Raw genomic sequence first — 13,166 nt, forward strand, 5'->3', positions numbered from 1 at the left:
ATCATAAATTTTCAATTTCATGTCATGTACAAGGATAGATTTTTAAAAATATCGAATTTGATAACTTAATTAACTATTATAAAATTTCATATAGGTGTACGCACATAAGAAATCAATTTTATTACCAACATATGAATAACTTAACTGAAAAGAAATAACAAATCTTATTTCTTAAAAGTAATTAATTGTGAAGATTCATCTAATTAATCACATCCAACTCATTCTCAGAATGAATATCCAAAAGAGAATCTTACTCAAGTGTATAATTAATTTTGAAAAGAAAATAGCAAAATGCTTTTGAAAGAAAATTATGTAAGGTAATATTTAAAATAAAAAATAAAAAAAAAGAAAGAATGTTGAATATAAAAACCACTTGAAATTAATTTTAATTGTAAAAGGTTTCTAGAAATACTTTATTTTAAATGAAAGAAATTCCAAACACCTTCTTACCCGTCTGAGTTTAAAATCTGGTTTAGCATATTTAATTTTTTTTTTAATTAAAGTGAATCTGAAAGATTAATTAATAATTAAGATAGGATTATTAGAAGTTGTATTATTGATATACTTGATAGATTGGTCAAACCTTAGCTAAGCTACCAAAAAAAATCTACTCATACCTCAGCCCACATGTACATTTTTTTTTTTTTTATTGTTATTATATTTTCACTCCTTTTTTAAAATGAATAATTTATTTATTCTCCTCAAAAGAATAAAAAAATGAATAATTTATTTCTTTATAACCCTAGAGCTATATGTCTATATTTATATATATCCCACAACAAATTCTATTAGATGTGCAACTAAAATACTTAAATACATGACCATTTACTCTTTCACATATATTTCCCTTTTTAATATATCCTCTCAAATATATGTCTAAAATATCTATCTATATATTATGTCTTTTACATGTATTTAAAAACTTTTAAATTAATTTTAAATTAATTAGTTTACAATATAACTCTATTAACATATAAAATGAGTTTAGCAACTTTTATAATTTAAACTTCCATCTTTTATTTCACAAACAAATTAAATTATTAAGCAAGAACGGTGCATGAGTTTGAGTTTGTGAAATGGTCAAAATGTATTATTTATCGAAAAGAAGTTACTTCATTCATGATAAAAGAAATGTGTAGGAGAAGAGTTAAAGAAAAGCTCTCCCAAGAATCAAAGTATTGCAATAGAAAAAAAAAAAGACCACTAGATGTAGAGAACCGTGAGGCAGAAACTAACATAAGGATGATATTCTCACACAAAGAGAGGAAATTTGAGAGCTTGTTCTTGAAGATTTAATTGTAACACTCAAAGCCAAATATTCTAAGAGGATAAAGTCTCAAAATATATTGAGAGAACATCTAATGTTGGCATAAAGATCACTAAACCTTTAATATAGTGAGACTTTTACCAAATTTAAAGGCAAATCGGTAGTTGAAGTCTCTTTAATCAAATCTAAATGGTTCTCTGCATACAATAGTTACAAATATAGCCATCAGAATCACAATATTAGCATATATATATAACAACATTTTCAGAAAATTGTAAATATCATCACTTATAAACATCTCATGATATATATATTAGCGATAGACTATATCGTTGATGGTCGATAGAAAGTCTATCGCCGATAGATATTATTAAACTTGTAATTTTTTTAAAAAATATTGCTATACACTTGATTATTATCTTTAAAATTGCTACCTATCACTATTATCATTTATCATATGATAATTAAATAAAGACATATATATTATATATTTTTAAGAAAATAAATTTTGTACAGCAAAAACAATTGTAAATCGTCAAAGTCAACATCATAATTCATACTATATATTAGGAGATTTTAGCAAATTCAACTCAATAGTTGACATACAAATATACAAACAATACAAATAATATTCATATCAAAATTTCAAGTCTACAAATATACAAATTCTAATATATATGTTGACATCAATGGATGTTTCTTTAAATGAAAAACTTATTAAGAAAATTAAATTAATGACCCAAGTAACTATATTTTTACTCTCTGAAACAAAGTTATAAATCTTATTAATGGATGCGATACATTTTCTAAGTCTCATGAGCATTAGTAAAGATATAAAAGATACCAATATCATGAATATGACAACCTAACCTTCAATATTCAATATACATTCTCAGAAAGCATTTGGTAGAACTAACGATGTCAGTCACATTATTTCAATCCATCATCAATATATATATATAAGCTTCTTGTTTACATACCAAAACCCAAATAAATAAATAAATAAATAAATACATAAAACAAAAGTTTTGGATTTGTGAATAAATTAGGTAACATTGTCGGCATATTGGGTTGGATATGAATGGACCCCAAACAAATTGTTACACCAAAGAAAAAAGAAAAAAAAAAAAATCAAAGGTCCTTAAAAAGGTGACCATAAACCTTCATGATAAACACCCACCAACTTCACAATCTTCAAAAATCTCTCCTTATTAAACTTTCTTCTCCCAAAATCGTCTTCTTTTGTATTACAACAATTCTCAAGAACAAAAAAATAACTAAACCCATGTGGCGGTTGGCGGCGGCAGTGAGAAGAAACCTCCACAACATAAGGAAGAGCCCACGAGTGGCAGATGAAAGCATGTACGGCGGAGGAGTAGATGGCGGCGGAAGGGTGGCGGCGGTGGTGGTGGACGGTGACCGGAGAGAAGGTAATTCATATGGGTTTTCTATGATTTACAGCCTTCTTCGAACCCCATTTTCGATTCTGTCTTGCTTTTCTCAACCACACGTTAATGGCGTCGACGGGATGTGGGTCTCCGGCGAGTTTCCAAGAATCTCGGAAGTTAATCATCTTATGGTAAGCGACAGCATGAGATATGCAATATTAATGTAAATAAAAATAAATAAATGGTGTTTCTTCCTCTGTAGTAATTTCGATTGGATCTGGTTTTCAAAAAGAGTCACAAATCGAATGCTATAGAATTATTAATTGGGATCATATACTTTCGTTTTTACCTTTCTTTTTGTTTCCTTTTTGTGTTAGCATATTGTATAACAAATTGTGGGTGTGTAACGTTATATATGCTCGAATTGACGGTTTAAAAATGACTTGGATTTTGAAATTTAGTGATGTTATATGTATATGTTTTTGTATACAATAATGTATTAATATTAGTTCAAAAGTTACAGAAAAGAGTTTCAATGTAATAACTTTTGTGTATATTTTGTTTTTAATTTGAATAATTGGAAGCACATATGGGATTCAAAACCATGTGCCTACTAAAGTTTGAATGAAATGACAATATAACATTCTAATTTGTCGTCTGAGGTGAAAAAAAAATGAATCAAAAGAGAAGTTAAAAGAAAAGCAATTTAATTGGTGTAATGATATGACCCATTTGCCTTGAGAGAATCAACAGAATCTCTTCAATAAAATACAACAAAATTCGTGAATATATCGTCACTTTTGGTTGCTTCTTGGTACTAAATTATGATGCCTCGACTATTTTTCTCATTCATTAATGAAGTTCTTTTGAAGTACTCTTTTTTTTTTTGTTTAAAAAAAGCAATAATAACAGGAAAAAAAAATCTATTTAGGTCAAATTGAATGTAGATCCAAATGATAAGTTGAAGAGGTAAATGGGGAAGTTTTTCTTTTAGGGGTTATTGGGTGCATAATAATTAGGTGGGAAGAAACAAAATAAATTAAAAAGAGAGTCAACACTCTCCAACTTTGGTTTTAATGGGGACTAATGTGCACTTGTGTAGTGGTGGGAGTAGTGGTAGTGACTACCACTCTCTTCTCTTATACAATGTAACTATCCATCTTTGTTTCTTTTTTTTTTCTTAAAGAAAAAATTGAATCTTATTATTATTATTATTATTATTCTCCCAACCTCTCAATATATTCTTCACTATATGCATGTTGTGGGGAAAGGATTTCTTTTGATTTCTTTTGGGTTTGGTCTAAATTTTTTATTCATGCTCCACAAAATAGAGAAGATTTATTTATCTATTTTTATTATTAAACCAAACCCTTGTTTGGTGGTAGTTTCTCCAAGCGAATTCTTTGGCCAAACAAATCATATCTAGAGATTTCCATAAGCCAAAAATCTTTGGTTATCTATTTGGGTCATCAAAGAGAGTAGCTTTGAGTTCTTGTTTAAAGTTTATAATTTGTGTTTACGTTGTTGAGAGAATTCATGAACCAATGTCACGTTAAAGTAAGCTATTGATTTTTTTTGAAACTCTGGATATGTACTCTTTTAGGACAATAAGCACTGTAACCTTATATTTATAGCTTCTTTCATATTTTTTTATTTATTTTACATTTATGTTTTCATTGTTGGTTTTTTTTAGAGAGAATATGACATAAAATGAAAATAGATTCCAAAATAAACCCTAAATTTTGGAGAATATTTTACCAATTTGTACTATGTACTTATGAACATCACATCAAGGATGGAATTAATTTTAATAAGATCATTATTAATTTATTAAAAGCATGCTTAAGTTAAAGCCTAGCTATATAGCTAGAGCAAAGAAGTAGATTTAAGTATTTAAAAATTATATTAAGAGACAAACTTTATACTTTTCCTTTTCCAAAAAAGTAATGAATTAATTCTTTATAAAAATATCACATTTTTTAAAAACATTCATTGTCGTGATGTGATCAATTAGTGATTTACTTTAGAAAAGAAAAGGACATTATGGTCCGTAACAATTTGTTTATCATGAATATAAAAGTTAATAATATAGAAAAATTAAATTAACCAATAATTATAATGTACTTGGTTTATATTAAATTTTGAATTGGGTAAACAAATCGCTTTTTTGTAATAATTATTACAAAGGTCCAAATAATGTCTTGTATGACATTGAATGATCAAGTATGAAATTTTCGTTACGGTGAGATTTTCATTTACGTTCATGACATTGGGTTTAAACTCTCTATAAACAATGTAGACATCTTCATATTTTTCTTTTGAAACGTTGTCTCATGATATTGTTCTTTCTCTATCTTGTGGATGTTGCTAAAATATTATCGTTAAATCATGAAAATCTATATACCGTTGATTCTTTTATATTTTACGTTTGACATATTGATTTCGTAACATTATAAATCCAATAGATACTGTTACTATATTTGGTCATAAGTGCTCTATTTTATTTTACTATGCTATTTCTAATTGCAAATGGGATTTATATAGTTGCAGTGGTTTTGTGAATAGCCCTTTGTTTTATGTGCATATTGCAATTTATAAATATCAAAATATGCAAATTATGACAGAAATGGCCATTGGATGTTCCCAAATATAAAAGGACTTTTTTTTCTACCTTGCTTCCACTATTACTTTCTTGTCTTTTTTCATTCTTTTCTTTTTTTTTTCTCAGCAATCAAACCTTTGGAGAAAAGTTAAAAGGGATAAGTGGGAAAACAGTGGAATGGGAGACCAAGAAAATGATTGAAAGCCTTAACCTTTGAAGGAACAAACAAAATATTATAAGGGTGGTTTTGTGCAAAGTTTTACTTCCCATTTTCTTTTAATTTTTTTTCATATAAGATTCTATCTCTTCTTTTTAAATTAAGATTTATTATTATTATTATTATTATTGTAGCTTTTGATCACTATTTAATTTTTCTTTTAAAAAAGTCAAGTTTGTTAATGTCATATTTAGATAGTGTGAACAACAATGTTAAATATGTAATTTGGTGAAGAATGTAACATACAAGATGTAAAATCTACACATCGGTGTGGTGCTTGCCACACATAATTAACTTCAATACTTAAGGACAAAAAGTGTAATTGTGTAGCATGGAGAATGATTGTTTATTAGAATAAGCTTATAACTTCATAATTATGTGTTTATAGTAAAATCTTAATCTACTGTGGATCCATCTTCGAGTATTTCGAGTTACATTTGGTTAACTCTTAAACCAAAAATAAATATGTCCTGTTTGCACTACTACAAAAATCGAATTACTAGACGTTAATACAGTGTCAAGTAAACGTTTACTTGACGTTTTTAAAAGCGTCAAGTCATCGACTGTCAAGTATAGTCCGATTACTTGACACAAAAACCGTCAAGCATACATATACTTGACACTACAAAATCGTCAAGTATAAATATACTTGACACTTAAACACCGTCAAGTATACATTTATTTGAAACTAAAACACCGTCAAGTATACGTTTACTTGACACTAAAAACCCGTCAAGTATCTGTGTACTTGACACTAAAAAATCATCAAGTATACGTTCACTTGACACTGTATTAACGTCAAGTAATCCATCACACTTCACCTTTTATGTGTCAAGTAAGGTTGTATAGTTGATGCCTTTTATGTGTCAAGTAAATATATACTTGACGTTTTTGCATGTAAAGGAATATCGTATACTTGACATATATTTAAACATTATGTATAATACTGTTTATTAATATATATTAAATATACAAATTTTTCATTTTCTGGTTTCTGCATTAGGTACATTCGTTTCCATAAAACATATCCATCTCGAAAAAATAAACTTTTCAGAACCAGTAGTTACACAACAAAAAAAATGACAAATAATTAAGTAAACCAACAATAATTCGTTCTTCTCACTAATGTCATCAACAATTACACAATTTCAATCCAAATATAACCAATTAAAATTTCCTATCTGTGGCCTATTCCAAAATCAACAATAATAATAGCTATCTCTTATATAACCAATAATAATAGCTATCTTGTATACCAAAACTAAAGTATATCCCCTTGCATCTATTGCCTCATCTATAAATATAATGGCTATGAACAAAACATTTACACAAAAAACGTTATGGGCATTCTCCTATGTTAGCCATTTACAAAATCAAGAAGATCATATCTAGGTGTATCTATCATATGTACCGAGATAAAAATTCAGCCCACTCCACTCGTTACTTCATCCAATTCAAGCTGTGAGTATGAGTTTCTTGTATCAATCTATAAAACATAAAAAGTCAAGTAGACACTTAAAAAAATAGTCATATTATACTATTTATAACGTTACAATGTAAATAGTTTAAAAACATACCGCATCAGTAATAATGCTTGTGTCCTTACTCACGATTTCGTGCATGTATCTCATGACATAAAATCCACATTCAACAGTTCCTACATGTAAAGGACACTATAACACAAAACCAAATAACAATGCATATTAGATTACGTGCTAAATTAAATTGTAAATAAATTTATAAATATATTTACCTTTACCGCTTTCCAGAATGTTGTTTTTCTGGTCTTTTTCAAATTCTTATGAGATTGGAAAATCGTCAAGGCCCTATATTTCCCAAAGTATAGTATAAATCAAAATGAACTAATTTCTTTAGCTATTAAAAATAAAGAAACATGAATATAGTTAGCTTACATATTCGTTACGTATTTAATATCATCTCGGGAGCTTGTTCTTAACGAATCAAGATGGTACACCACATCATCATATTAATTAATAATTACTAATGACCAATGATCCCTAAATGAAATAAATATGCAAGTAATTAGTATTTTTGTACTAATGCAAGTTTAAATTGATAAAAATTTTAAAATATCTAAAATCTACCAAAACAAAATCAAATTGAACAACAAATGTTTTGGAATTTCATACCAGCAAATGTACAGAGCAAATAATGTAAATAATGAGTGGTGTTGTATCTGCAGTTGTAAATAATGGATTGTAGCAAATGCACAGAAGAGATGAGATTTACCAGCAAGGAAGGTCGGAATCGTCGTGGGTAGGAGTCTGCTGCGTGGGTCGTCGTGGAATGGGTGGTTGTGGCGTGGGTGGTCATGGAACATGTCGTGACGTGGGTGGTCACGACGTGGGTTGGCGCGGAATGGGTCGTCGCGGCGTTGACGTGGGTCTTCGCGGCGTGGGTCTCGCGGAAGGTTGGGTCACCGTAGGTAAGGGTGGAGATAGAGATGGAGATAGAGAGATTGAAGGGTTTTGGGAGAGAAAGGGGGAAAATGAAAGGTTTTTTGGAGGGAATTTTTTAATAATTTTTTTCAATAAAATTATTTAATTATTTTAATAAATTTCTTTTTACTAAATTTATTTTAATACATTTCTTCTGCTAAATTAATTTTTAATAAGTTTCTTTTAGAAAATTTATTTTAATAAGTTTGTTTTAATAAGTTTATTTTAATAACATTGTAATAACTTTATTTTAGTAACTTTAGTTTAATAAATTTATTTTAATAAGTTTATTCAATGGAATGGAAATAAAAAATATTTTTATATTTTATATTTTTATATTTTTATATTTGACATTTTTAAAATATTAATTTTCAAAGTATCAAATAAAAATTTTAACTATACTTGACGTTATTTCCATGTCAAGTAAATGTCGACTATACTTGACGCGGAATAAACGTCAGGTAAAATCCGCACTATACTTGACGCTAAAAAATCGTCAAGTACAATCTCCACTATTCTTGACGCGACACAAAATGTCAAGTAAAAATAATTCGAAAATTTTGGTGAAAATTTTGTCTTCTTTAAACTATACTTGACGTTGTTTTCGCGTCAAGTAAAGTTTCGCAATACTTGACACGAATACAACTTCAAGTAAAATGTCCTTTATACTTGACGCGAAAAAAACGTCAAGTAAATGTTAGCGTAAAATTATCCGAAAAACTCCGTGAAAACTCCGCTTTTTTGGGACTATACTTGATGTTTTTCCTTTAAAATTGTCAATACTCGACGTTTTTTAACAAAAGCGTCAAGTATGTAAAAGTGCCTAGTGTCAAGTAAAGTAGATTTTGTAGTAGTGTTGTCAAGTTTGATAGCGCCGACTTAGCAGCTGTCACGAGCTCAATATCCTTGGTCGAGGCTAAAGCCATGAAGATCAATTCGTAGTATTTTTGGCCCAAAACTATCATCTTCTCAGGACCAAACTAGGTTTGTATTGTGCTCCATTCAGCAAACGAAGAGTGTAGGCCTCATCCTTGGCCAAGGTCGAGGCTAGCCGAATCACTTTGACTTAAAGTCAAATTAGCTATTTTCCTTAAGCCCATCTTTCCTTGGTCCATTTACTTATATATGCTTATTATCATTTTCTTGGTTTAGTAGCTTTCTCTTTTTTATTATATCGCTTCAAGAGTGTAGTCTCTCATAACATCGCGCTCTTCACATGGCAGACACCTCATGGTATTGTTCTTTTTCTTTTTCTCTATGTTAATGATATATGATTATTTTGGTAATTATTCACAGGTCATATCCGACCTCCAACATTATCTTGGTCAACACTTTGAGATGAAAGATCTTGGATCTCTCAAGTGCTTTCTTGACCTCGAAGTCTCTCGGCACTCGAACAGGTATGTATTTGTGGTCTTAAGCAAAATATATGCCTCTGATCTTTTGATTTGCTCAGGAATTACTGACTCCAATACCATTTGACGCCATTAGATATATCCCAATGTTCACCCGACCTCTTTTGTTAGTTTTCCTCTTGAAGATGTGAGTTTGTATCAACAACTTGTTGGCAGTCTCATCAATCTAACAATGACTCGTCCGGACATTGCATATGCTGTTCATATTGTTAGTTAGTTTATGGTTACTCCTCGAACCATCCATTTTGCTGCTTTCATCATTCGCTATATCATGGAAACTTTGGGGCATGGACTTCAGTTTTCCTTTCAATCATCTATCATGTTATCTAGCTACTCTGATGCAGATTGGGTTGGAGATCCTACTGATCGGCGATCTACAATCAGTTACTATTTTTACTTAGGAGATTCTCTTATTTCTTGGCACACTAAGAAACAAAGTGTTGTCTCTCGTTCTAGTACTAAATCAAAATATCGTGCCCTTGCTGATGCTACCGTCTAACTCCTCTGGCTTCGTTGGCTCCTGCTGATATGGGTGCCCCTCAACAGGGTCTCGCCTCCTTCATTGAGACAATCTTAATGCTATCTAGATTGCTCACAATGATGTCTTTCATGAGCGTACGAAGTACATCGAAAATGATTGTCACTTTGTTCGTCATCATCTGATCTTGAGCAAAACTCTTTTTTTATGCTTTGTTTTCACTATCGAGCAACCAGCCGATTTCTTCACCGAAGCCTTACCACCTAGTCTCGCTCCAGTTAGTTACTGATCAAACTCAAGTTGACAGCTACTCTACCACCTTAAATTTGAGGGAGGGTATTAATTTAAATTATACATTCTAGGCATAATTATATCTCTTGTCTTATTTAGTTGCATAGGTTGTCTATATCTTCATATTATTCTTACGTAAATATACCACACAAAATATTTTTATCGAAAAAATATTTCATCCACAAGCTCAAAAAGCATTCGTGACAAAGCTTATAAACCTTGTAAGCACCAACTCCAACTATGATTTTTTTTCCTTAGGTTATCTGATTAATTTTTACCAATATTTTGAAATTTTAATTTCAGCTAAAGTTGCGGGAACATAGCACATAATTTCCCCTCTCACCCTTCTCTTATCGTAAGAAAATCGTAAGGATATTTTTAAATATAGTAAAATAAATTAAAATACTTACGATATATAGTAAAATTTTGAATTTTATCAATGATGATATGAATAGACTTTTATTACTGTCTATTAATATGATTGATAGAAATATATTAATATCTATCATTGATAAAATCTGAAATTTTACTATATAAATATATTGTCAAATTTATCATTCTTGACGATCCCAAAAGTATATATATAAACATCAAGATTTCCAACATTCCATCTTTCCCTTGGTACATAAAATTTACATCTTTGGCCTTTAAGAAAATGTCTAATTTTTGCCTTCAATAGAAAAATATGCGAATGAAAGGAATCAAGATAATACTCATTATGATGATCCATAGTTAAAGTATAGATATGAGTACAGATAAAATGTGGATATCAATCAATCTATAATTTTATAAATAGAAGAAAAAATGTATTCAAACTAATAGTTAAGTTGTTAGTTTTTCTTCTAAAAATAAGTTGCATAGATCGCATCTTTCATATTCGAAATTAATAAAGATGTTTACTTTGATGCTTTTAATATTTTCAAATGATAACGAAGGGTTCGATTAATCATTAATATCGGCAGATATTCGGATATTGTAACACCACATAATTTTGCCCAACAATATAATCATTTTTATTGCTTGAATTATGAGACTTCAGAAGAATCATGAAAAATTGATTTCTTTAGAAACATTATTATTAATCAATATAATTAAGCCAAACCACACTATAAATAAAGTAACATATTTATGGTGGGAAAAAGTAGCTTTTTTACTAAAATTATATTTAGAAAAATGGCCTTTTAAAATCTTATCTCTTGCTTAAGGAATACGATTTCCCAAGTAAGTGGTCGGCTTCAATGCCAACCACATCCTATTTTTCAAGCTTTTACAAGCACATAAATATAAGTTTGAAAATGACATAATAGAGAGAGAGAGAGAGAGAGAGAGAGAGAGAGAGAGAGAGAGAGAGAGAGAGAGAGAGAGAGAGAGAGAGAGAGAGAGAGAGAGAGAGGAGAGAGAGAGAGAGAGAGAGAGAGAGAGAGAGAGAGAGAGAGAGAGTATGTTATCAAGTGACAATTATTTCCTTGATAGGGACCAACACTTTGCTAGATGAGGAATGCAAATTTATAAATGAGTTTAATCAATTTTGGTGTAACTTGTGTTGATTTAATAAATTTGGGAAGTATAGAATGATATTGATAAAATGTTTGGTTTATAATTTTTGGAAAAAAAAGTAGATTCAAACAAATTTTGTAATAACTTTAAAAGTTATTATATATGATGTGATATTATCAAACAAATTACAAGCTTACCTCAAACATTGAGAAAGGAAAACAAAAGAGAGAAAAGATAGAGGGAGACATATATTTTAATTAATTAAGGTTGTCCATCATCTTGAAATAGTAAGGTAATATGAACAAATCATGAGGAAGACATATGGGAAGGGCAATGAATTTGAGGATTTCTGTATCCCTCAAATGATGGGTTTCCCGTTTGCAAATAATGGAGATGTAAATGGGCCCTCGATTTCATGGTAATTGATGTCAATGTTGACTACTTTTTACTTTGTCACATGCCAAATTGTTGCTGCAAATAAGTTCTACTGCTACTGGAGTTGCATAACTTCCTCTAACAACAACCTCACTTTACTAATTTTAATCTTTGACGAAATCTGAAAAATTAAAATGTTTATTTGTAATATCGGCATGAAGAATTTCAAAAACGAAATTTTTGAGAAGGTTATCTATACCTGGCCTTTTTAGTTATTACACTAACTCTATGGACAGTACTAGCTTTTGGTCTATTAGAATTGAGTCGCTAACGACATTCACTGTTATAATGTCCAAAAATGTATATGTTGGTGACAGTACCAGCAATAGAAGATAACCATGTTTTGATCTTAAAATCATGGTGTAGCCTTTTACTGTTGCCTGTAAATGATTAATCGAATGAAATTTATACTACACCACTCAATCCTACCTATACTACTAAGTACTTTAAATGGCAAGATTGGGTCGATTCACAGGGTAGTATGAGAATTAGTTTCTCAAAGTAAATTATTTAGCTAAAGTAGTAAACGAGGGGTTTGGTGTGGTTTGAGATTCAGATGTGCATGAAAGTAAAGATATGCATGAAAGTAAGTGATGGAAATGCAATTAAATAAAATGTTCTAGCTTAGAGGAATGGAATCAAGTCCAATGTAATTTTGATAATTTAATTATCAAGGTATGATTTTTAACTCCTTACTAATGCCTAGCTCATTGATTAAAAAACCCAACCAATGATTCTAAATATAAAATAAGGTAATTTAATTAGATGAGAAGCATCCGAATCAATTTCATTTAATACCTATATTTTGGGAATTGTGCTAGCGATAAATTTCTAATAGAAAAATTCTAATAAGAAAATTAAATACAATTTCTCTCTCCACTAATAGAACAATGTTTTTTTTTTTTTTTTGTTGTCGACCACAAATCAAGTCTATCTAACATATTATTTTCTATATGGTGTACTGTTAAGAGCACCATTTAGGGTATCCACACTACTTTCATGGTTAATAATCAAATGGTTGGATGTAAACAAATGTATGTAAATAATGGTAAAAAAAGATCAACAACATCTAAAAATTGTTCCAAAAGATAAATTTATTCATTAGACCCTAGATTTT

General features: G+C 29.7%; 1 protein-coding gene across 1 annotated transcript; it reads left to right on the forward strand.

Annotated features, from left to right (window-relative positions):
- Positions 1-2,363: 2,363 nt before the first annotated feature.
- Positions 2,364-3,209, forward strand: LOC103495667 (uncharacterized). The gene has a single exon (XM_008457293.3). The coding sequence runs from the start codon at positions 2,433-2,435 to the stop codon at positions 2,880-2,882; it is 450 nt and encodes a 149-aa protein (XP_008455515.2). The 5' UTR covers positions 2,364-2,432; the 3' UTR covers positions 2,883-3,209.
- Positions 3,210-13,166: the final 9,957 nt, after the last annotated feature.

The sequence above is a fragment of the Cucumis melo genome, chromosome 1 (genome assembly GCF_025177605.1).
Source record: "Cucumis melo cultivar AY chromosome 1, USDA_Cmelo_AY_1.0, whole genome shotgun sequence".
Lineage (NCBI taxonomy): Eukaryota > Viridiplantae > Streptophyta > Magnoliopsida > Cucurbitales > Cucurbitaceae > Cucumis > Cucumis melo.

Bases quoted from the DNA above. Each gene is read 5' to 3' on its own strand.
- LOC103495667 (XM_008457293.3), top strand. From the start codon at position 2,433: ATGATAAACACCCACCAACTTCACAATCTTCAAAAATCTCTCCTTATT.